Source organism: Telopea speciosissima, chromosome 1 (assembly GCF_018873765.1).
Source record: "Telopea speciosissima isolate NSW1024214 ecotype Mountain lineage chromosome 1, Tspe_v1, whole genome shotgun sequence".
NCBI classification, from domain to species: domain Eukaryota; kingdom Viridiplantae; phylum Streptophyta; class Magnoliopsida; order Proteales; family Proteaceae; genus Telopea; species Telopea speciosissima.
In genome coordinates this window covers 19,014,820-19,041,416 of record NC_057916.1, presented here as the reverse complement: position 1 = coordinate 19,041,416, position 26,597 = coordinate 19,014,820, and the positions used below count along the sequence as shown (strand labels likewise).

Sequence of the window (26,597 nt, the reverse complement as noted above, 5' to 3'; positions counted from 1 at the left end):
GGGGTTTTACCTAGAAAAGTTCTATTCCGGTGCTGCTGTGTTTTTGGTCGAAGATTTCCAGGTTGTGATGAAGACCTATGCTGCTAAATCATCACTCCTCCAGTGATGGGTAGCTTCCAAAGAGCAAATATCTAGATTATGGCTTCCAGTGCAAAAATGGCGCGACAATGCGGTATTTGGAGGTCTTCTTGAGAAGTGGAAGAGGAATGGAAGAAGTTCTCGCTGCAGTTGTAGACCAATCATAGATGTTCTTGAGGATTTGCATGTGTGCTTGAGCAGTTGCAGGTGCTCGTTCAAGCGGCAGGGGTTTGAGTCGAGAAATGGAAGAGGGAAGCCTTTTCTTTACCCCAACCCTTGTAAGGGTATATTGGTCATAAGAAGATCCAAAAATGCCTACCGTTCGCAACTAACACGAATAGTTAACGGAGTGGGCCTTTATGTTAGTTTGGAAAGCAGGGGAGGTACATGGAATTTCCCAAACCTCACGGGTAAACGTGTACATAAGTCATACCTCAGGGGAGGTACGTGATATTTTCCCTTTCTTCAATTATGTGAAGTTCATGAAAAAAATAAGGGAAAAAGATCTATGTATGGGAGTGTGGCCTACACTAGCACTTCTATAAGTCTATCTCTCTCTTCTCTATATGAAAAGACACCTCTGCCACTTTGTTTTGAGGAGTAGGGAGATAGATACATGAGAGTGCTGGCGTAGGCCACACTCCCGAATAGAAAACTGCTTCCCAAATATATATGTGAATTATTCTTGATATAAAATGAAGTATGTTCACCTACATTCAACATTTGTCATCTCCTATATTGTATTGAAACTCCAATGTCATTACCATCTTCTGTTTTTTTATTTAAAGGGAAAAGACTCTCTACACATTCTCATCATGAAATATTATATTAAGAGGGATAATAGTTTAAAAAAATAACGTGAAAGGATGTAGAGTACCGTGCTTGCTCAGAGAACCGTCTCCCTTTTTTTTTAATTATCACAACAAAAACAAGTTCTTTGCCCTTACATCGATCCTTTTTCCCTTCCTCTCATCACCACATCTTTATGTCCAAAATTCTGTATCACCCCAAGATTGCTCCTTGGCTTCTCATCTTAATAAATATAACTCAAAGTCCCTCCTATAGATCCTAAATCCCACCTTCCTAATCCTTAAAATCTCTTCCTTTTTCTCCCATCCACTCTGTTTTCCTATTGTCAAATATCTTACAAGATTTACTTTGACGGCGGGGGAGGCTTGCGGCCATGGTTTCAAGAATTGGGAATCAGCCATGAGCGATCCCAATTCCGGCCAATCTGATATGATCGAATCACCCTTAAAATCCCTAGAATCATTGTGTTTTTGGATCTGAGAACTGATTCTAAGGTTTATGGGACAAATTTCAACCACAAGAACCAATTTGGACCTGATTCGATCATTTAAAACCTTGCTTGGGGGTGTGTGAAGGAAAGAAATATGATGAATTTTTAAGCAAATCTTTTGGTCCTTTCAAACTATATACAAGTCCACATCTCACATGCACCCTTGGATTGCTCTCAACCATAGTAAGTTTAGGTTCCGCAAAAAGAAGGGACACGAATACATACAATGCCTCGATGGTACGAGCAAAATCAACATGACTAAAAAGGAATTTGTTTTGGGAATACTTCAATGACACCACTATAGGTGTATTTAGAATATGTAACATTCATTTTATTGCCCTTGTTTCATTTTCAAAAGTTTTTAAGTCAAGGATAAAAAAAAAATCAAACTTTTTTGAAAGTAACTTACCATTATATCATTATCAAGAGTTGTAATTATTTCGCATGTTGTCTGAGTTCACATGTAAAATGACAAACTTTTACGCTTGTTGAAAGAAAAAATGTGTTACAGTAAGGGGGAAAAACAAGAAGATTACAAATTATTTGACATCTTAGGGGTTGTCAATAAGAAAATTTTTTTTTTTTTAATATGAGAATAATTGATTGGAATAAATAAAAGGTTTAATATTATAACCCTATTAATTGATGAAGTGAAATGCAAAAAAGAATGTAAATTGCAGAAGCTTTTTATTGGCGTTTACCATTTCAACTAGGTAGATAGGATCAGAAGAAGAAAGATAAAGCATGAGATCTGCCATGTTAATACAGAAGGGACTTGAGCCCATCAACCATTTAAGTCCAACTGTTACTTGAATGATGTTCAAACCACTGACAAAACACAGATTAAGTTGCATCAGTCAATAGACTGGCTCAAAATAATTGTGCATATGAAGAATCATGTGACAATAGAAAGTTCAGTTTGAGTTTCTGGTAAAACAGTGCACTTGCAAGAATCTTCTCATCTAGATATCTTATCCTAGTGCAATCCTACTTGGGAATTTTCTGAACTTCAGATTTGATATACAATAAAAGGATTTCCCTGAGCTGTGGTGAAAGTGATGAATGCAGTGCACTTGGACCTTTCATACTCGGGAATTTTTATATCTGAAAATCCTTTCATATGTGAACGATACGACCACTAGTCTTTCTATCTATGCTCGAAGGCTGCTCTGTGCACATTAATTAGATATATGTCTTTTGGCTCCATATTCCAAAAGAGGTATGCCATGTTAAAAAGGAAAAAGAAAGAAAGTAAAATAGAAGTTCTACTGATGAGAAAGTAAACTTTGCAAGTAACTCTCCACATTGTCAAGCCCACAGAGCTCCTTGACAACTGGCATCGTTGCAGGGACCTTCAATTGGAATGTTGAACAAGACCCATCCGATCCCTTCCACGAAAGAAGCTGCTTCCTGGCTTCTGTGATGGCTGCTCTTGTTGCACAGTGAACTGAGGCTGCCAGAAGCAATGGTGGCTCCCCAGAAGCTGCATGCAAAGTGAATTCACCCAACAAAGCATAAGCAATCAACTTACTAGGTATTGCTGAACTACATAATGTTAACCATTTCTTTGTCTGACCCTGTGCTATGTTGTTCATACAAGAAGAAAGTTGATGTTAAGAGATTGTATTTACTAAAATTAGATAGCAGTGCCACTGCACCGATGATAATTTACTGCATACAAAGTCAGTGCATTTTCTGATCAAATCAAACTTGCCAATAATTAAACCTTATATAGGTCTCTTTCTGAAACGAGATTGGTGTGAGAATATTTTACCCATCCAATCCGATCAAGCTGATCTATGGGTTAAGATAACCAGTAGGATCCAGTGAAGGGAGGTCCAGGTATTGGCCATGGCAATGTACCACCAGATTCCAGATCATTAATAGACCATCACTAGAAACAGTTACCTTGTCTTTCCCACACAAAACTGAAGTGGAGATTAGAGATGCTACCTTTGGAGGAAAGAACACGCTTTTCATGATGTTCACTGTTCAGTATCTCAACATTGAGTTGTTTAGGGATTGTGTCAATGGTTGGAATCTTGTAAGTCCACGTGCCCTCTGACACCACCAATCCATCTGAATTCGTAAGATTCTCTTCTAGCATGAAAAATCCTATTCCTTGAACAAAAGCACCTTCAATCTGCACAGGTAATTTAATGTGAGGTTTCTAATAACATTATTGTCATGGTGGTTGAGAAATAATGAAACAGGTCCCTGTAGTCATATGATCTGGCCATTCCTACAAACTTTTGACGGCTCATCAGAATTGTTCTTGCCACCGAATGAATAAGGGAAAATGCAAGTCTTAAGTCATGAAGATAGAATGCTGAGTGTGGGTCTTAGCATATCTATCACAATTCACAAGTATCAGCTGTCAATGTTAGCACTGGAGGTTGTGGCTCTGTCATCTCCATCTGGGAGAACTTAGATTGCTATTAATAAAAATATGCATGCTATAGCAACAGTAATAGATTAAATGAACACTAATGCAGATCTTAACATAAGAAACCCGAAATGCATAAGGACTTAAAATGGGAGTAGAGCTACAAATAGGATTTGTGTTTTAGCCAACCTGTCCCAAATCCACAGCTGGATTAAGGCTCTGTCCACAGTCATAAATGATATCTGTTTGCAAAATAGTGGTTGCTCCTGTGAGAAGATCAATCTCCACCTGCAATGCACCAACGCCACAGTGTAAGCCTCCAGCTCCTCTAACATGTGAGATGTCAGTATGGTTAATAGACAAAATTGGTAATTTAGGATGTGTTAGCCAGACTCTATAGTGGTTTCCACTTCCAATATGGGGGAAGTCCCAATGTAAAAGTAAGATCACTGCCTTGCATGGCCTATATGTGCATCCTGCTAGCATTGTTCTAGCATGTTATACCTGGACTATATCAAGAGATTAATATTTCAGCATGTAAGCTTCAATTGAGTGTTCCAACTTATGTAATGATGGAAACAGTGATTTTATTTCATAAAAAACACAACCACACAAAAGAAATAGAGATTAGGAAGCCTTCACTAACTCACCTCACTCACTGCAGCACCATAGTTTAGATAATATTTGGAAGTAGAATCAGGAACATAGAAAGTGCTTGCTGACAAATTAACAGATTGGTGATGCGCCTGCAAAGTAAGGTATGTATTAGAGAGATACTCTAGTTCATAGCCTTCTAAAAGTAAATGTTTCAGCGATGGATGTTTCTAAACACCTCTATTTTTTCGACATAAGCTTATCACTTATATCTTATGTTCTCTAAATATCATCCACTTTTATCTATCCATTCTACGGCATGCTTTGAACTCTGTATGGCCATCACTTCACAAGATTCTTCTAAATTCATACCATCTTCTTTCCCAAAGATCTAGCATGGGTCCCTGGAATCATTTTGGATTGAGATCCTCTCCCGCGCGGGACGATGTCCAGCGCACATCGTCCTGCTGGGGAGGCCTCGATCCACGTGCCACTGCACCGGGATGTGTGTGGTGGTGTGGATCGAAGCCCCCCAGCTGCACGATGTGCGCTGGAGGGGATCTCGATCCAATCATTTTCTTAAGCTTTCTAAAAACTCTTAAAATATATGACATCTATGTTTATTGTCATTTCTTTAGCTGAACTCCACCTGAAATATCCTTTCAGGAAAGGATGTTCAACCATTCGAGATTCATGGATTGTTGTCTTTCTCTAAGTTAGCTATTGGAGGAGGGGGAAAAGTAAAGGAATACGATTATGTTCCATGTCTTATAACAAATTACTACAGTGTCCATCATGTTAACCATCCTTCATACATTTTCAACACACTTCTATAAATAGAACTACACAAGCATTGACTCTCTTGGATTGTAATATTTTATTAGCTTACTTTTATGGTCGGATGCAGCTGTATGGGAGGATATATGCTCTATGTGGTGTGTGGTTTGCTATAAAATGAATACCTCTCTCTCTCTTCGCTGGGGGTGGACAAGTATTTGCAGTTAGGACATGGTGAGTGATATTTGGCCAAGACCAATGTTGTGGCGAGCTAAATATTGAAATGGCTAAGATAGACCATTCAGGGCCCAACCCACTGCAGTTAAAATTTTGATGATTTTTCCTCTAAAAAAGGCACATCTGTATTTAATACAAAATATTATATACTAATTTACTGATGTAGTAAAATCAGGTAGATTTCCAGGTTAAAAACTGATCAAAAGAAATAGACCATCAAGTCTGATGATCAGATAGGATAATCTACCTAGTGGGAAGCACTGAGTTGGAGGAAACCACCCATCACAACTGCAACAGAAACAGATGCCTTCTTCTGGCAGATGATTTCAGAATCATGCTGCATAAAAATGTGGCTGGATCACGCTCAACCTATGTTTAGGTTGGTCTGGCCCATGACCAAGCTCAGCCAAACCTCCTATCCCTATGCTTACTGCAGTAACATCAGGCAAGGGCAAGTAAATAATAAGGCTAAGTAAATAATTGATTAGTGTTATATAATATAATCAATCACAATATTATCTATTACATATAACAAAATATTATGGTACATAACATGTATTACAATATGCCTATATTTACCAATTATCAAAGGTTAGGACTATTTCAATTCCACCCTCCAGGAGTCTGTGAAGGCAGTCTGGAGGGTGTAGTTGCTCCAGGTTATGGCCATTGTATGTATCTGCTTATCTTTCATCTGGTCTTGGGTTGGGTTTGGCTGGCTGAGACCAGTACGAAGCCCTTATTGGGAGCTTCATGACAAAACAGAAAGTCATAATACTGTACTCGATTTCAAAGTTAAAGTCACCTGGATAATTAACATTTCCCATGAAACTGTATCCGTTTGTTTCTGTAACCTTTCCTTGACAGGTGTTAATCTTTCAACCAACATATCACAGCACTCACGAACTGCAGCGCAGCTTGCCTCTGATGTGGTGCTTCCAGCAGTTAATCCACCTTGCACTAAGCTCAAACTATCTGCCTGGATGACTCGTATTTTCTCCAAAAAACCTTCACTTCCATTGCATAGTACTGGACTGAGACCAAATGCCACCATTTGTTTCACCTTGGTCCAGAGCCCCTGCCCAATTTCAATTCCTCCAACTTCAACCACAACAGACCCATCATTCAGGATGCTCACTCTCCCGGATGTTGTTCTCACTGCCACTTCATACACAGCAGGTACCCGGGAAATACCCCTTTTCCGCCATTTATTGCAATTATTGAAGTGGCGTATCTCTGCAATCCTTTGTTGGAGACTGGAAGAAACAGCCACTTTTTCAAAAAGTGAAGGAAGAGTATACTCCAAAGATTCTCCTGCACCTTTTTCGTAATATAGCTTAAGACTCTCAAAGGAGTGGAGATTAATGTTCCTGACAGAATCGACCTCGATGGAAAGATAAGATGCTACATGCTCAATCACAGCCTCTGCGATATATGATCCCTGCACGTCTCCCGGGGCTCTCATTGCTGTCTTACTAGTATGGTTTGTCTTGCAGACCTTAATGTCAACAGAAAGAGCTCCCCAGTCATACTTTTTTAGTGCACGTTCAATGGTGTATGGCATTATTGGACTAAAATCTTCAGAGATACCTGCATTGATTAATATGTCTACACGTAGGGCTGTGATCTTCCCATTTGATTTGAACCCCACACTGTAGTTAATTTTCATAGGATGTCGTCCTCCTGTCATTACGATATCAGTCCTACGATTGAGGTAAATTCGGACAGGACGGTGTAACTTGTGAGCCGCAACTGCACATGCTGCCGCAACCTGTAAGTGAGGTTCATTATATAACATACATGAAACATAAAATGGAAAATTTTGTTATTTTTAAATTTTGTATTTAGGCTATTGAAAGAAGGGGAGTTAAGGAAGAAGAATAGAGGATGGAAGACCTCAAGGGATAAACATCCAGAGTAACCAAAATCTTATATAAATTGAACAACCAAGTTGTTGCAACACTTAGCCATATTACTAAATTAAATTATTAAGATATTTGAGTCTTCCAATTCAATTAAAATTAATATTCTAGGACCAGGGTAACAGCTGGCAGAGGAAATCCATGGAAACCCGCCACCTAGATTAGCAAAAATATTTTGGAAAACATGGGGCATTCATATAGCTGGAGTACCATCATTCAATAGTTATCACCCACACCTCATATGCCGAAAAAAAACATGGCTCACTAATAGCAGCCAACTATTGTGTAGATCATTTTCATGTCATCTATGAACCTTTTATGGAATGTCCAAAGGAAGTCAAAGATTGGATGCTAGTGACTGTTAGAACTGGTTAAGCATTTCAGCTTGGAAACCTAGTGGGTGCGAGTCCCTGAATGGATCAGCAATCAGTTTCCCTTGTCTGTGTATCATCTGCCCCAGTATCCGGTTTTAAATCATTCCAAAAATAAGAAATCCAATAACTTATCCAGAAAAAAGAACAGAAAGAAAAGGAAAATGAATCGAGGGAGCATAGACACAGTCAGTGCCAGACAAAACAGTCCCAGAATCCTTGTATGCTGCTTAATAGAGAGTCCAGACAACTATGCGATTCAGACAACACTATCATGTACATTAGTCAATATAAGAAAAATGCATGAATCTACGATATTGGCAGTAAGTACCAACAACAATAAAAAAAATGTTTAGCAAATTCAGGGTTTCTCTTAGGTCAGATTTGGTATGATTTCTATTTCAATTTCGGATTGAATTCATGAAATAGTCAACAAATAGATTTTTGGTCAATAAACTGAAATTGTTTTCGTTGCATCCCTCTGAAATATTTCAAGAATAAGAAATCCATTTGGTAGTTCAATTTCTGAGAATAAATTCTCTATATTTCTTTGAGAGATGGTGGTGGTCGTGGTGGCAGTGGCAGTGGTGGAGGTGGGGTGGGGAGGGGGCCAGGAAGGTGGTGGTGGTGCTAGCGGGGTCGGGAATTAAGGGGGTGGTGGTGGTTGCGGATAGGTGGTGGCGGTGACAGCGACGGTGATGGTGGTGACCATAAAGGGAAGAAGGGTGGTGTTTATTTTTAACATGAAATAACTGCTTTGCCCAACAAATTATCCATGTGCTCATTAAAGAGCAAGAATGAAATTAATTTCAATTTCAAAATTGAAACAGCTTCTCAGCTATTTCAGAATTTCTATTCCATCTGATTTAAATTTCATTGAAATTGGGTGCGAAAATCAAACCAAACAATTTCTGAAATAGAAATCATACCAAATCAGGCCTTAGTCTCAGTGCCTATGTAGCTATTTCATTGCGGGAGAGGAATTGGTTTCTTACATACGGGTTCTGTATTGTTCAATAGAACAAGTATATTCTTATCTCAATTTTTATGAACACTTACTTTCCCAGGGAACATGAAACAAAAAATACAGTATCACAGTATTCTCAGTGAATCAAGACCATGCATGTATTAAGATGGTTTCTTCATTCTGGCTAAACTTCATAATATTTATCCATACTCATGAAATGTGTTTGTAAGTAGTTTAATCTCTAAGAAACCAGAATAAAGGAAGCAGAGAGAAGGAGAAGAAGATGGAGAAGAAGTCGATAGGTTGAAGAGGAAGAGGATGTGCAATAGGTAGTAATGAATTTCCGCCAGCCTCCTTATTTATATTAGTGAAACCAATCATAATAGCAATAGGAATCCTTATTACAATAGGAAAAGACTAATCTAGCTATACTAGGAAACTAAAAAGGAACTTAGACAAGACCTGTCTGACTAGATAAGAGTCACCTAATTAGATAGAAACAAGATAGGAAAACCATCCACAGTATAGGGTCCATGGACCTCCAACTGATACAAGTACACACTACAGTGTTTACTTCTCTGATTCATGTAAGTTCAGCTCAACTAGAAATTGATGACAGGACTTTCGCTCAAGAAGGAAGAAGCATTTCCCTTGGGTTCCATTTGTCTCAATGGAAACATTCTGCAGGAAATAAACTTTTAGTCAATTCTGTATTTTTTAATCATTTTCCTTGTTTTCTATTTAACATGAAAAGCAAGCATATTTTGGCACACAGGAGGATGAGGAAAAGGATCCAGACATATGAGGGGGAGGGCAGCCTCCATGGTTGGCAAGCATATGATTGATCAAGACACAACCACTGCACAACCACTTTTTTTTGTGTTGGGGGAGAGGCATCCAAAAAATTTAGAAGTTGCAATTTTTCCTATTGCATGTCAGTAGAATAGTTTCTGTTATTTTTATTCCAAATAATTTCCAATTGCTTTTATGAAAATTCCTGTAAAATATTTTCTATTGAAATATGTGAAGCCTTCATGAGGTCAATTTGGAAACATCAAGCAAATGGACACTCACTGGCATAGCCCTGTAGGCTTTTCCACCAAAGCCTCCTCCAACCCTTCTTGTAATCACACGAACATTATGTTCAGGCATACCAAGGCAGCTCGCAATATGCATTTGGGCCACCTCAGGGCACTGACTAGAACTGTAAACCACCATACAATTGTCTTCATCCGGCATGGCAAAAGTAGTTTGTGTCTCCATGTAGAAAAAGTATTGTGACTCAAGCTTGATCTGCATATTGTCATAGAACCTCTTATCAGTACAAAACCACAGTTTCAGAACTTGGTGAGTAAAGTCAAGGCTTTGAAGATCCATCTGGATTTGTTGATTTTACTGTCATATCACATTCATAACTCATATTACCATAGAACCTCTTACAGTACACACACCAGTCTCAAAACTTGGTGAGTAAATCAGAGATCAGAAGATCCATCTACGATTGGCACTGTCGGATCCATCCATGACTAGGCCATACCTCATTAAATTCTGACTCATAAGTACACTGAAACTGGTGGAACTAGTGATTCATAAGATTTGGAATTTTTTTATAATGCTTATATTTCCATGTAATATTTAATATTTTTACTTTTCAAATTTTTATATCATGTTATTTTCAATTGACTAATGTGCCAATTCATCTAATTCATTCTCTCTCTGTCCATCTCTCTCCTAATTACTCCAAAAGAATGCACTCTTTACTGGTAATAAGAGTTCCAGGTCAACACATATTTGGCCTTCATTAGATCCAAATTACGTTTCAAATTTTCAACTCTAGCAAGAAAAGTGAAGAAGATGTCTAAAAGAAGCACCTCCTCTGAGAGAATCTTGTGCTCAGCTTCTGCCATTCCTTTTGAGAAATCACCAACTGGTTTTGGCTTAAGAAATGGTGGGATGGTGAAAAAGCTGGATTTCTCAACTGCCTCTTCTACTGTTAATATGGGTGCGTCTAGACCTTCCGTGTCATAATCAACCACTGCATTAGCGGCTGCCAAGTCTGCATGCTTCTGGGTATCTGCAACCTACACCAGCATTCCAGTGATTACATTAGTAGAAAACACGCAGGTGAAAGAAAACACTACATTTTTTCTGTGAGCCAATGGCAAACACATTCAGAAAACAGCAGAAATAAAATCCAGATAATAATTACCACGAGCGTAAGTGCCTGTCCTGCAAACTCAGTAAGACCATCAGCAAATAGTGGTTCATAACCAAGAGAGGGATTAATTCCTATATTCTTCCCTCCTGCTGGGATGTCTTTAACAGAAATAACTCCAAAAACTCCACGTGGCAGTGATGTAGAGTTGAATTTAATACCTTTTACATGGGCCAAAGGTTTCGTACTATAGATGAATGCTCCATGAAGGCAATCCTTTGGAGAGGGCATGTCATCCACATAAACAGCCTCACCTATATGATTTGAATGTGAGATTCACAAGTTGATCACACAGGAAAGAGTTATTTTCTTATTCCTTGGAGAATACAATGAATAAGCCAATTAATAACAAAATTCAAACTTAACAACCGAATTATCAAAAGAATTAAAGTTTAGCCCTAATTAATGCTAATTAACATGAATTGAATCGACCATATAAGATATCTAGAAGGCAAAGAGTATAAAACAAGAACAGCATCTGTGAATCTGATATTTCGTTGTGCAAACCACTAAAGGTCCTAAACAATTAAGGGGGGAAAAAAAGAGATGATGACACCTCCAACATTAAAATGAAAATAAAGAGTAAAAAGAGCATCCAGAAAAGGATGTGTTTTGTGAAAGAATTTGTGGCTTCAAGGGACAAGGAATAGCTGAATAGGTAATTGTCTCCAAATATCAGCACAGGTGGAAAACATAGAAACGTGACCAATAAACACATAAATCATGAGAGGAGGAGATTAAAGAATGAAAAAGGAAAAGTTATTCTAAAAAAGATACAACAGTTTAGTACTACGAACCAGAAGCCTGGATCTCAGCTCCAACCTTTTTAATTGGTTCACCAACTGGATGAAACTGCCTGTTAACTTTCACCAACTGCTTTGCAGGTGAGAGAATGCCTGGCCCCTTAGTCTGATAAAATTGATCAAAGTGGTTCTCTGGTCTGGAGGACTTAACTGCAAAACCATTAATGTTTCCATTCAAGCCATTACTTAAAATCCTAGTTCTAGCTCCCATCAGTGGATTCAAAAAATCAAAAAGAAAACCAGCCACCAAGCTTGATCTATAAGGAGGATGTGAAATTCCCTTTTCAGGAACCACAATTTCTCTGAGTAATTTGATAGCCTCAAATAGAAGACCCACATCAAGAAACTTCCCAGCTAAAAACTCCTCAACCTTCCTCGCCCTTATTGCATGTTTAGTTCCATATGCACCAAAAGCCAACTGAACGCTTTCGAGAACAACGCCATCAGAACTTATACAGGAAGAAATCTGAGCCAAGAAAGCTGCATTGAGATAGGGCAATGCATTCCCAAGTGGCCGTGGAGCAGCACGATAGGTTTCAAACAGCAATTCAGTTTTGTTTTCTGATGAAATGTTCTTTACCGGTTCCCAACTTGGAATTGTTACACTTAAAAGTATGGTTTTAGAATCACATGGTGGCATCTCCAAGAATTCCTCTAATGTAAGTTTTAGTCTTCTGCGACCTGTCTGTATATCTACAAGTGAACCTGCAGCAAGAAGTATTGTAGCAATATCTGAGGGGAAATGATTCTTTTGAGCCATGACCAAATTTCCCCCCAAACTTGCAGAGTTTCGGATGAACACCGTTGCAACCTTATCCATATGGTCAGCAATTTTTTTGAACAAGATAGTGGAGGGAAACCCATCCTTCCCATCTTCCTTCAAAGCCTGGATTGCCTTGGAGATTGTCACAGTTGCTCCAATTTCAATCCCAGTGGTATCCCTTTTAATCATAGAGAGATCAGGTATATGTCTGAGATTAATGTAGGTGTTGTAGTATTCTAGTTCCTTGTAATAGCCTGTACCCGTGTTACCAACTACTAGTTTCACCCCTGCTCCGTTCTCGGTTAATTTCGATTCCAATAAGCTATGAAGATCCTCAATACTGACAGGATTGTACCACGAGCACTCTTCAGAATCCAAAAGGGTTTTGGGTTTCATTTCTGCTTTCAAGAATTCGGGGAATGTAGAGATCTCATTTTGATGGTTATAAAATGGTAATTTACCCAATTTCACATCCTTACTTTCCTCCTTTTTCCAGAAACAATTTAGGCCTAAATCCTCCAAATCAACGTTAGCTGCAAAGCTTTTACACGCATCTGCAATGGGTCGATAGCCGGTGCATCGACAGAGGTTTCCTGCAATAGCCTTCTCAGCTTCTGCCACTGTGAGCTTGGAGAACCCAGGAGGAGGGTCTGGCCTCTGGCTCTTCTCAGAATTAAGGAGAGCTGAGAAGAAGGACATGCACATGCCAGGAGTGCAAAAACCACACTGAGAGGCATGAAAACCACTGAACCTTTGGTGGATTGGGTGGAACCCAGATTTGCTGTTTCCAAGGCCTTCTGTGGTTGTAATTGAACATCCATTTACACTGCAAATAAGGGTGAGACATGAACTCACTGAGGATTCCTCAACCTGTTCAAGGACAGGATCATACCTGGAGAGAAGAACAACACAGGCACCACAACCGCCTGCAAACAACGAGCCACAGTGGAAATTTAGATTCAAAACGAATTATTCAATTATTCCAGTCGAGGAGAAGCAATTATGGAAAAGTTCTCTTCTGAGACTGAATTTTCAAGAACACATCTTGAACATGACAATCCGTAATGTAATTCAATAGAAATATAGAAGCAAAATGGTGCAACATCTGTCGGGGTTTGCTCTGAGTTCAGTTCTACTTCTATATGTCCGAACCATGTTGGGCTGGACTGGGCTTTTGGTTTGGGACTTCACATTATGGGCTGGGCCTGGGCTCTGTAAATCCCGAGCCTATCCTGGCCCAATTACACACCAAATCACAAGATGGGCATGGACAGTGTTTCCAGTCTTGTTGGACATTTTGTGCACTGTTGGATGTCCGAGCTACTACATGTCGGCATCTTCACCTAGCACTGCGGCACTGCCGAGCTTTAGGGCATTGGAGAGGATAATTTTCCATTGTTATATCATTTAGATTCATGGACATCAGTGCATTTTCCAATAGAGTCAAGCTAGGAGGCCATGCATCTACCAAAAAAACAAAAAAAAAGGCTAAGAGGCCAAGCTGGGCCTTAGGGAACAAAGTTCCCACAAGGTGTGAAGTCCCAAACCCAATTATATCTATAGAAGCCAAATCATATGCAACCCTATTAAAATCTTCCAATACAATTAATTGGATCCGTCTAGGAGTCACTATGCTTAGTGACTTTACTATTTACCACCTGGTAATACATGGGTTAGTTCATGTGTTAGAGGACCCACACAGATCTCAATGATCAAATTTAAGTCCAAAGTAAGCAAGGAAAGTTGCTCAAACCATAATTCAAAGTTGGGAATAAGATCGCTACTTGGTCACATGATCTCTACACCAACGTATGGACCAATAGGAGAGTCATTTTATGATACCATGTGAGAGGGCATAAGGGGCACCACCAAGCAGAGATCTTTTTCCCTTCAAAGTTTTAGTAATATTATCAAAATGCCATAAAAAATGAAGATGAATATAAAATACAAAATGACATATTTTGTAATTTTAGCTAATTCCTCTACTCATTTTAAGTTGAAATTATACCAATGAGATGTTTGCGTAGTCGTCTATCACATGGACTACTCAATATTGACATGTGGCAAATAGTGAAGTGTTATATTGTAGTAGGCATAGGGAAGAAAATCCTAAATAAAAAGAGGGCAGCAAATCAATGCCAAGCTGCATGGCCCTTGTAAAAGCATAGGGGCCAATGAGAGCACACACAAGGATAACAATGGGAATGGGATTTTTCATTTCAAGGGGGTTGACATGTGGCAAATAGTGAAGTGTTATATTGTAGTAGGCATAGGGAAGAAAATCCTAAATAAAAAGAGGGCAGCAAATCAATGCCAAGATGCATGGCCCTTGTAAAAGCATAGGAGCCAATGAGAGCACACGCAAGGATATCAATGGGAATGGGATTTTTCATTTCCAGGGGTTGGGGGTCATTTTCACACGGTCCTATCTCTAGGCTCAGGCTGCACGTAGCATAACAAGGATCTTTTTCCCCAAAGATGATCCAGCTAGGTCTTCTACTCTTACATTAATTGTATGGAGTAGGGGTGTCAATTGGTTTGTTTGGATCTGTTTCGGTGTGAGAATGAGTGAATCCAAAACACAATCCAATAAAAGGTGCACCAGTTTGCTATTGATTCAGTTTCGTTTTACCATGTAAATATATTCATAAGTATTGGAGAGAAAAAAAGATATTTTTTTTAATGAATTTTGGGCTGGTATCGGCTTGGTTTGGTTTGGTTTGGTTTTCTATGATTGGTTTAGCATCTTGTCAGTTTTGGCATGATCCGGTTTGGGTTTGATGCTGCAAAAAACCCAATTCTGAAGCATGTTCCAATAAATTCATATCGGTTTTGGTTAAGACCAATTTCAGTCGAATTGGTTTCATCGGTTTGGGCCAACTTTTGACACCCCTATTATGGAGGGAAGGACGAAAGCATATTCTGGGGTTGGGGTGGCCAGGGTGAACCACGATAACTTTCAACAACTAACTTCAACATCATTCTCTCACAAACATGGTTCTAAGGTATCGGAAATTGGATTAGGATTAGTCTTGCTGATACCGATACTACTATGGATTGCCTTGAATTGGTTCGGATTTGGACGGAATTGCTTATACGTATATATATGCAAAATCAAAACCAGACTAGACCGAAACCGATAGTAACCATATTATAAACCAATAAAAAATCACACCAAATCCGACCAAAAGTGAAACCTAATAGTTTAATTTTGGGTTAGCCTAGTAATAGACCAAAATCGGATCAAACTAATCAATTGACACCCTTAATCGATAGGGAGACCTATATTTATAATGGCTCCATATCTCTTCCGTATTATATACTTTTTCTCTTGTATTATGTGAGAGGTAAAGAGACAAATTAAGACTGAAATTGTGAGTCATATGGACATCTTCTTTGGCTGTGTGTGTTTGTCAAGAAATAGATATAAAAGGGCAAAAAAAAAAAAAAAAAAAAAAAAAAAAAAAAAATAGTTTGGTTATTAAAAGAATTTTTGTATGAATATTTAATTAAAATTTAAAAAATATATATATAAGACTAAAATGCTACACATAATATGGTGGTGTCCACTAAAATCCACTTATTAAAGAACGTAAAAAATTAGTGTTTGGCTGTTAAAAGAATTTTTTATGAATATTTAATTAAAATTTAAAATATATATATATATGGATAAAGTGTTAAACATAATATGGTGTCCACTAATCCACGTGTTGAAATGGGTGGAAAGATGGGTGGGAGGGCTGACCGTGTACCTTATATTACACGAGTGGCTGAAATACATCGGAGAGAGAGAACACGGATCATGTCCGATCTGAAACTTTCATGATGGTGTGGGATCCACCCCTAGGTATACCGTACATCTCATGAAAGAATCGGATCTGTCTTCACCCGTCTCCATGTGGATAGTTGATCTGGATTTGACATGAAATCTAATGTGAGACCCATAAGATGAATAAATGGATTCTATATGAGTGATCTCGGAGGGCCTTGGACGATACTTTGTACAAGGGCATATCTGAGCCGCCTCCTCCACCGTTCTTTATCGGTTGTTTGATCTCTTCCCTCTCTCTCTCTCTCTCTGTAACTCTCTCCAGTGTCTCCCCCACGGCCGTCAGAGAAGCTCTGTCTCTCACTTTCTCTCCCCTGTTGTCTCCCACTCTTCCCTACCTTCCTTCTTCTCCGTCTTGTCTTCTAGAAGAGGAAGGAGGTGCAATAGAAAAATAGTTTCACAAGGATTTGAAGTTTTAAGAGTTACAAGTGTTTACAGAATTCCAAGAGGTCTTGGATTTGGGTGAATACCAGAGAGGTTGTGGGTTCGATCTCTTAATATTTGTTTAATTTTCCTCTTCCCCCGTTCTTAATTATTATTTGTGAAAGCCAAATAAAGCTCAATCTCCCCCCATGACTGTGTCGAACCAGGTTTATCTTCTTATGTTTAATTAGTTTTTTAATGCTGTTCTTGTGGATAATAAAAAGGCATATATAGATTAGAAACACAATAGCCATTAACCAGACAGAACAAGTAGCAAGATCTAAAAGAAACACAGAGAAGTAAGAACAATCAATTCAAGCAGAATATATAAAAGTGAGGGAGAAGAAGAAGAAGAAGAAGAAGAAGAAGAAGAAGAAGAGCAAGAAGTGATTTACCTTCACCACAGCCAAGCTTAGTTCCTTTGTAACGAGTTTGAGTCCGTAAGAATTCAAGCAAAGTAGTGGAAGGGTCGACCTTAGATACCTCAAACCTCTCACCATTAACAGCAAAAACCAGTTTCTTCTTCTTGATCTTCTTCTGTTCCGTGTTCTCCATTAATTCTATTGCTGATTGAGTGACAGAGAGATCAAAAACATCCATCCTGTTTTTGCAACTACTACTCTTAAATAATTATAGAACCCAGTACTGGAAGATTGAGTTTGAAATTCTCTAAAAGTATATCTTGAATGATTTAAGCAATGACAGAATATTTCCGAAACTAAAAGTTTAGTTGAAAACGAAGTCCATGGTACCATATTTGACAAACATACGTGAAGAACAGAGAGTGACAAGTTCGTGTGGCCATGTGCACATCTTGGCACGGGACCTGGCTTTCCTCTAAGCAATGGCGGGAGCTGGAGGATCCAGCCCAGCCAAAACATGGGTCTTTGGATCATTTCACTGGCGGGCCTCAACTCAACTCCCGCCACGCGCGGCTGGAGGAGAGCCAAATTGCTTGAGCACGTTGGTAATTTAATAACGTCTCACTCTTTTCCATTTTTATTCAATTTTTGACCGATGGATTTACTTAGATCCACGTGTCATTCATTTAGAGAGTAGTGCTAGAGGCCCAGCAGATTAAGAACTTGAGAGGATAAAATCCAGATTTGGCCCTCTCCTTGGAGGAAAGGTATAATTGGGGAATTGGTTGAAATTTGCCAGGGCTCTAGAAAATGGAATTATTAGGAAAGGCATAATTGTCCTTAATTTTTTAAAAAAAAAATTTTAAACAGTTTTTATCCAAAATTCTTGTATGTCTAGCTACAACAAGTCGTGAGTTTCTACATTAATGTACTTCTACCCATTGCAAGGAGATAATGGTCAGAAATTGAAATCTTAGTCCAGAGTTGGTATGATTTCTATTTTATTTTCGGAATGATTTCATGAAATAGTTAACAAATAGATATTTGATCAGAAAATTGAAATTATTTTGGTGGTATCAATATGAAATATTTGAAGAATAAAAAAATCCATGTGGTAGGTCAATTTCTTTAGGAAGGGTGGTGGTGAGACCATTAGGAGAAGAAGAAAGATAGAATTTTATTTTTAATATGAAATTACTATTTTGCCCATCAAATTAACTATATGTTCATCAAAGAGCAAGAGTGAAATCAAATGAAATAGAAATTCTCAAACACCTCCTCAACTATTTCTGAATTTCTATTCCACTTGATTTCTATTTCACTGAAATAAGGTGCAGAAATCAAACCAAACAATATACGAAATAGAATTCATCCCCTGTAATTGAAATAGAACTCACACCAAATCAGGCTTAATGGTGTTAAGGTTGATCCCAATTTCTTTCTTCAAAATCAGGGGAATCGGAATTAGCCGATTCCAATTCATATATGCTCCATGGGCTCGAGCACATCTCTCAGTTTCTTAAGTCCCGTTTGGTTACCAATGAAACATAACTTTCAACTATTTCTCTTCACCGTGGGTGAAGATAATCCCACCAGTGGAATGTCATAATTATTCCTCGAATCCCATCTAACCACCAAAAGTTGGGTGAAGGAAAACTTAGCCCTAACTTTCATTGATGAAGTGAAAAGCAAAAAGAATGGAGATTGGAGAAGCTTTTCATTGGGGTTTTTCTGATGTATGAAGACATTAAATTTTGCCAAATTTACTTCCCTTCTAACCGAACTGACCTTAAGACTAGATAGGCATGCTTGGAGGAAGCAAGATTAAGCATAAGGTCTGCCAAGGTAATACCTCCCCCCCCAAAAAAAAAAAGAAAGAAAAAAAGAGTAAAATAGAAGTTCTACTGATGAGAAAGTAAACTTTGCAAGTAACTCTCCACATTGTCAAGCCCACACAGCTCCTTGACAACAGGCATGGTTGCAGGGACCTTCAATTGGAATGTTGAACAAGACCCATCTGATCCCTTCCAAGAAAGAAGCTGCTTCCTGGCTTCTATGATGGCTGCTCTTGTTGCGCAGTGAACTGAGACTGCCAAAAGCAATGGTGGCTCCCCAGAAGCTGCATGCAAATTGATTTCACCCCACAAATCATAACCAATCAAAAGTTACGAGGTATTATTGAACTACTTAATGTTAACAATTTCTTTGTCTGACCCTGTGCTATGTTGTTCATACAAGAGGAAAGTTGATGATAAGAGATTGTATATACTAAAATTAGATACCACTGCACTGATGATGCTTCACTACGTACAAAGACGGTGGATGTTCTGATCAAATCAAACTTGCCAATAATTAAACCTCATATAGGTCTTGGTCTGAAATGAAATTGTTGTGATATGATTTTACCCATCAAATCCAGTCTAGCTAATCTATGACCTAAGATAATCAGGTGAGATTGAATGAAGGGAGGTCAAAGTATTGGCAATGGCAATGCACCATCAGATTCCAGATCATTAATAGACCATCGCTAGAAACAGTTGTCTTTACTACCGAAAACTGAAGTGGAGATTAGAGATGCTACCTTTGGAGGAAAGAACACGCTTTTCATGATGTTCACTGTTCAGTATCTCAACATTGAGCTGTTTGGGGATTGTGTCAATGGTTGGAATCTTGTAAGTCCATGTGCCTTCTGACACAACCAATCCATCTGAGTTCATAAGGTTCTCTTCTTGCATGAAAAATCCTATTCCTTGAACAAAAGCACCTTCAATCTGCACAGGTAATTTAATGTGAGGTGTCTAATAACATTATTGACATGGCAGTTGAGACAAATAATGAAACAGGTCCTTATAGTCCTATGATCCCGGCCATTCCTACAACTTTTGATGGCTCATCAGAATTTTTCTTGCCACCTATACGAATGAGGGAAAATGCATGTCTTAAGTCATGAAGATAGAATGCTGAGTGTGAGTCCTAGCATATCTATCACATGTATCAGCTGTCAATGTTAGCACTGGAGCTTGTCGCTCTGTAGTCTCTACCTGGGAGAATTTGGATTGCTATTAATACGAATTTGCATGCCATGGTAACAGTTATGGATTAAATGAACACAAATGCAGATCTTAGTATAAGAAACCTATAAAAAGATTTTCACGAGGAAGGGGGCATAAGGACTTAAAATGGGAGTTGAGCTACAAACAGGATTTGTGTTTTAGCCAACCTGTCCCAAATCCACAGCTGGATTAAGGCTCTGTCCACAGTCATAAATGATATCAGTTTGCAAAATAGAGGTTGCTCCTGTGAGCAGATCAATTTCCACCTGCAATGCCCCAAAGCCACAGTGTAAGCACCCAGCTCCTCCAACATGTGACATTTTAGTATATGGTAACTAGACAATATTGGTAATTTAGTATGTGCTAGCCAGATTCTGTAGTGGTCTCCACTTCCAATACGCAGGAGGTCCCATGTAAAAGTAAGATCACTACAATGCATGGCCTACATGTGCATCCTGCTAGCATTGTTCTAGCATGTTACACATGGAACTATATCATGAGATAAATATTGTACACTGGAATTGAGTGTTCCAACTTACTTAATGATGGAAACAATTATTTTATTTCATAAAAACACAATCAGGAAAGAGAACCATAATAGGATGCATTAACTAACTCACCTCACTGACTGCAGCGCCATAGTTCAGATACTGGTTGGAAGTAAGATCAGGAACATATAAAGTGCTTGCTGACAAATTAACAGATTGGTGATGTGCCTGCAAGGTAATCTGTGTGTTAAAGAGAGATTCTCTCTAGTTCATAGCCTTGTAAAAGTAAAATGTTTCAGTGATGGATGTTCCTAAGCACCTCTATTTTTCACATAAGCTTATCACTTAAATCGACACATATCTTATGTGCCCTAAATCTCATTCTATGGCATGCTCTGAATTCCATATAGCTGTCACTTCACAGCATTGTACTAAATTCCTATATTCTTTCCAAAGACCTAGCAGGGCTCCAAGAATTATTTTTTTAAAGCTTTCTAAAAACTCATAAAATATATGACCTGTTTTTATTTCCATTGCTTTAGATGAACTCCACCAGAAATATCCTTTCAGGAAATGATGTTCAACCATTTGAGGTTTATGGAATGTTGCCTTTCTCTAATGTAGCTATTAGAGGAGGGGTAAAAGTAAAGGAAAATGATTACTTCAGTGTCCATCATGTTAACCATCAGTTCATACTTTCCAACACACATTCTACATCCTTTCATTTCAGGAACTAGATTCAAATGATCCCATCAGTTTAACAAAGTGTTCTGTTTATAGGTAAACAGGCGTTGAGCATTTTGGATTGTAAGTTTTTAATGGGCTTCCCTTATGGCTGGATGCAGCTGTATGGGAGGACATAAATGTTGCCTTTCTCTCTCTCTCTTTCTTTTGGCTAGGGGTGGACAAGTGTTTGGAGTTACGACATGGTGAATGAGATTTGGAGAAGATCAGCTCAATTTTGAAATGCTAAAGATAGACCCTTCAGGGCAAAATCCAATGCAATTAAAATTTGGATGATTTTCCCCCTAAAAAAGGAACATCTGCATTCAATAAATAACATTATACATGAATTTACTGATGTAGTCCAATCAAGTAGATCTTCCAGGTTGAAAACTGATCAAAAGAACTAAGCATCAAGTCTGCGGTTCAGATAGGATAATCTACCTAGTGGGAAGAACTAAGTTGGAGGAAACCACCCATACAAATGCAACAAAAACAGATGTCTTCTTCTAGCAGATAATTTGAGAATGTGCTGCATAATGATGGCGTCCAGCCCTAGCTTCAGCAAAGGGAGGCCCTTCCCAGGGTTATAAGTTAGCAGCTGCACACTACCCTACTATTGTGGGACTAACAACCCCCCCCCCCCAAAAAAAAAAAAAAAATCCTAGCCATGGAGCTTCACTGCATCACAGAAGAAGAAGTCTAGACCATGCCAACATCAGCTCTGTGCAATCCCACTCAAACTATGTCTGGGTTGGTCTAGCATATGCCCAAGCCCAGCCAAACCTCTATCCTCATTCCCAGTGCAGTAAGCTCAGGCCAGAACTAAGAGGTGCAACTCAGAAGTGAACTTTCCCTTGTTTTGTCTACCCTTTACAAGTGTAGAAGATAATAAGGCTAAGTAAATAATAGATAAGTATTATATAATATAATCGATAGCATAATAATTCTGTATTACATATGAGTATATGACAAAGTAATATGGTACATGTTATATAATAATATGCCTTTATGTACCAGTAATCAAAGGTTAGGCCTGTTTCTAGTCTACCCACCAAGGAGTCCTGTGAAGGCAGTAGTTGCACCAGGTCTTGGGTTGGGTTTGGCTGGTCGAGCCCAGTAAGAAGCCCATATTGGGAGCTTCATGACAAAACAACAAGTCATAGAATTTTTATCACCTGCAGTTCCCCTGGCCGGTATGGTTCCCTAGTGCCTCTAATAAAAGGGGGGTGGACCCCACCTGGGCAGTGTGTTCGGTCAGGGGGTGGAATGGTCATTTCAGCCCCCCTATGAGAGGAACCGCACAACCGTACCGGTCAGCGAACCTCAGGGGATAAAGGTCCCAAGTGATATGCTATACACGATTTCAAAATTAAAAAAGTCACCTGCAGAATTAACATGTCCCATGTAACTGTATCCATTTGTTTCAGCAACCTTTCCGTGATAGGTGTTAATCGTTCAACCAAGATATCGCAGCACTCACGAACAGCAGCACAGCATGACTCTGATGTGGTGCTTCCACCAGTTATTCAACCTTGCACTAAGCTCAAAGTATCTGCTTGGATGACCCGTATTTTCTCCAAAAGGTCGTCACCTCCATTGTGTACTACTGGACTGAGACCAAATGCCACCATTTGCTTCACCTTGGTCCAGAGCCCCTGCCCAATTTCAACTCCTCCGACTTCAACCACAACAGACCCATCATTCAGGATGCTCACTCTCCCTGGTGTCGTTCTCACTCGCACTTCATACACAGCAGGTACCCGGGAAATGCCCCTTTTCCGCCATTTATTGCATCTATTGAAGTGACGTACCTCTGCAAACCTTTGTTGGAGACTTGAAGACACAGCTAGTTTATCAAAAAGTGAAGGCAGAGTATACTCAAAAGATTCTCCTGCACTATTTTCATAAAATAGCTTAAGGCTCTCAAATGAGTGGAGATTAATGTTCCTGACAGAATCGACCTCCATGCAAAGATAAGATGCTACATGCTCAATCACAGCCTCTGCAATATATGATCCCTGAACATCTCCTGGGGCTCTCATGGCTGACTTACTCGTATGGTTTGTCTTGCAGATCTTAATGTCAAAGGAAAGAGCTCCCCAGTCATACTTTTTCAATGCACCAATGATGGTGCGTGGCAAGATTGGACTACAATCTTCAGATATACCTGCATTGATTAATATGTCAACACGTAGGGCAGTGATCTTCCCATTTGGTTTGAACCCTGCACTGTAGTTAATTTCATAGGATGTCGTCCTCCTGTCATTATCATATCAGTCCTACGATTGAGGTAAATTCGGACAGAACGGCGTAATTTGTGCGCTGCAACTGCACATGCTGCAGCAACCTGCAAGTAGGTTATGTAACATACATTAAACATAAAAGGAAAATTTTTATTGTTTTTTAAATTTCATTTTTAGGCTTTTGAAAGAGGGGGAGGGGTAGCGAAGAAGAACAGAGGATGGAAGCTATCAAGAAATAAACCTCTGGAATAACCGAAATCTTATCTAAATTGAATAACCAAGTTGTAACAACTTCTAACCATATAATAATACTTAGTTAAATTATCAAGGTATTTGAGATTTTTCATCAATTGAAATTATTCTAAGACCTGAGTAACATTTGGCAAAGAGGATATCCATGGAGACCACAACCAAGATTGACAAAAAGATTTTGGAAAACATGGCATTTGGATTCCTGGAGTACCATGATTCTATGGTTATCACCCATGTCTCATATGCCAACAAATGATCTGGCTCACAAATAGCAGCCATCTATTGTATAGTTCATTTTCATGTCATCTATGAACCCTTTTATGGAATGTCCAAACAAACTCAAAGACTGGTAATGATTGTTGGAACAGGTTAACCATTTCAGCTAGGAAACATAGGAAGTGGGACCAGGGTTTTAAGTATCGGTAAGTATTGTATCAGATCGGTGGCTATCGACACAATATGTACCAATACGATATATATATACATATAAATTGTATCAATCGATACGGGATTGATACACTTTATACACCTCCTTTAAACCTGCAAAATAGAAATGTGAGTAAGATACGAAATTGAGAGTAACCAAAGGCCTTGGAAACTTATTTTTTTCTTCTATATGAGTTGGAGGAAATCATCTAAAATAAAAAATGACCCGAATTTTCACCAGTTCAACAAGTTTTGGGGATTTATAGTGCTCGAATCACAGATCGAACTAGATTTGGAAGAAAAGTGGCAAAGTTGCAGATCTCTTTTTTTCATACTTTTTTTTTTGGGGGGGGGGGTTGTTATGCATCACTAGGTCAGATAAAAATTACTCAAATCCTACCATCAAGCTGATATATATTTACAGATTGCATAATAAGGTGTTTAATGCTTCAAAACTGTATTTTATATGTATAAAAAACACATCCATGCATTTCTAGACCATTTACATGTGTATCTTTAGCTTATCTTGCGTCTCTCCGATACATTACGATACAATACACCCCTTAAAATACCCCTCCAAGACGATACCCAATACCGATACTTCCTCGGGTGGGACTCCCTGAATGTATCAATTTCCCATGTCTATGTTGCATCTGCAACAGGGTCCACTTTTATATTCATCCAATAATAAGAAATCCAATAACTTATCCAGGAAAAAAAGAAAATAAGAAAAGGAAACCGAATCTAGAGAACAAAGACAAAGTCAGTGCCAGACAAAACAGTCCCAGAAATCCCTGTAAGTTGCTTAATCCAGACAAATATATGCTTCAGATAGCATACTATCATGTACATTAGTCAGTATAAGTAAAACACATGTATGTACGATATTGGCAGTCTTACAAGTGACAATACAAAAGCGTTTAGCAAATTCAGCATTTCTCTTAGTCTCAGTGCCAATGTACCTATTTCAGTGTGGGAGAATAATAGGTTTCATACATACAGGTTCAATAATGCTGGATAAAAGAAGTATATTCTTATCTCAAGTTGTATGAACACTTAACTTTCCTAGGAACATGAAGCAGAAAATACAGAGTTTTAGTACTTTCAGTGAATCAAGACAATGCATGTATTAAGATGGTTTCTTTATTTTGGTTAAACGTCATAAAGTTTATCCATACTTGTGAAATATTGTGTTTACTTCCATGATTTATGTAAGTTCAGCTCAATTGAAATGCATGACAGAACATTCCCTCAAGAACTTCCCTTGGGCTCCATATGTTTCAATGGAAACATTCTGCAGAAAATCAACGTTTAATTATAAAACTTATTCTGTATATCTTATTCATTGTCTTTGTTTTCTATTTTACATGACAAGCAAGCATTTGGCATCGGAGGTTGAGGAAAAGAATCCAGACATATGAGGGGGAGAGTGGGCTCCAAGGCTGGCAATTGCATGATTGATCAAGAGTTCAAGACACAGCCACCTTTTTTTTTATGCTGGGGGTTGGGAGAGGGGGGGATCCAGAAAACTTAGATCCAATTTTTTCTATTGCATTTCAGTAGAACAATTTCTGTTATTTTTATTCCTACACAATTTCCATTTGCTTTTAAGGGAATTCCTGTAAAATATTTTCTATTGAAATATGTGAAACCTTCATGAGGTTAATTTGGAAACATCAAGCAAATGGACACTTACTGGCATAGCCCTATAGCCCTTTCCACCAAACCCTCCTCCAACCCTTCTCGTAATCACACGGACATTATTTTCAGGCACACCAAGGCAGCTTGCAATAAGCATCTGGGCCTCCTCAGGGCACTGACTAGAACTGTAAACCACCATACAATTGTCTTCATCTGGCACAGCAAAAGTAGTTTGTGTCTCCATGTAGAAATAATATTGCGATTCAAGCTGGATCTGCATATTGTCATACAAACTCTTATCAGTGCAAAACCACAGTTTCAGAATTTGGTGAGTAAAGTCGAGGCTTTGAAGATCCATCTTAGTTTGTTTGTTTTTTTTTCGTATCACATTCATGACTCATTTATTAGTACACACACCAGAGTCTCAAAACTTGGTGAGTAAATCAGGGTTCAGAAGATCCATCGGTTATTGGTTGGTTCTGCTGTCAGATCCAACTGTGACTAGGCCACACCTCATTCAATTTTGACTCATAAGTACACTGAAACTGGTGGATCTAGTGATTCAATAGTTTTGGCATTTTTCTTATAATGCTTATATTTCTATGTAATATATATATTACTTTTCAAATATTTATATTATGTTATGTTCAATTGACCAATGAGCCGATTCATCTAACTCTCTCTCTCCCCCCCCCCCCCCCCAGGGAGAAGATCAATCCTAATTGTTCCCAAAAAATGTGC

At 38.6% G+C, this 26,597-nt stretch overlaps 2 protein-coding genes across 2 annotated transcripts in view; both read right to left on the bottom strand.

The window, feature by feature from the left end:
• Positions 1-2,621: 2,621 nt before the first annotated feature.
• Positions 2,622-17,246, bottom strand: LOC122664291 (indole-3-acetaldehyde oxidase-like). Its single transcript, XM_043860050.1, has 10 exons — positions 17,061-17,246; positions 11,645-13,339; positions 10,842-11,101; positions 10,504-10,713; positions 9,707-9,925; positions 6,178-7,143; positions 4,415-4,510; positions 3,954-4,052; positions 3,332-3,521; positions 2,622-2,861 (listed from the first exon to the last, which is right to left on the bottom strand). The coding sequence occupies exons 1-10, from the start codon at positions 17,218-17,220 to the stop codon at positions 2,644-2,646; spliced, it is 4,113 nt and encodes a 1,370-aa protein (XP_043715985.1). The 5' UTR covers positions 17,221-17,246; the 3' UTR covers positions 2,622-2,643.
• Positions 17,247-18,907: 1,661 nt separating this feature from the next.
• LOC122664298 (indole-3-acetaldehyde oxidase) overlaps positions 18,908-26,597 on the bottom strand; it is a 110,048-nt gene continuing 102,358 nt past the window's right edge. The window contains exon 10 of the mRNA XM_043860078.1: positions 18,908-19,146. Coding sequence (XP_043716013.1) covers positions 18,929-19,146 — 218 coding nt within the window. The 3' untranslated portion in view covers positions 18,908-18,928. The remainder of the gene's footprint in view (positions 19,147-26,597) is intronic.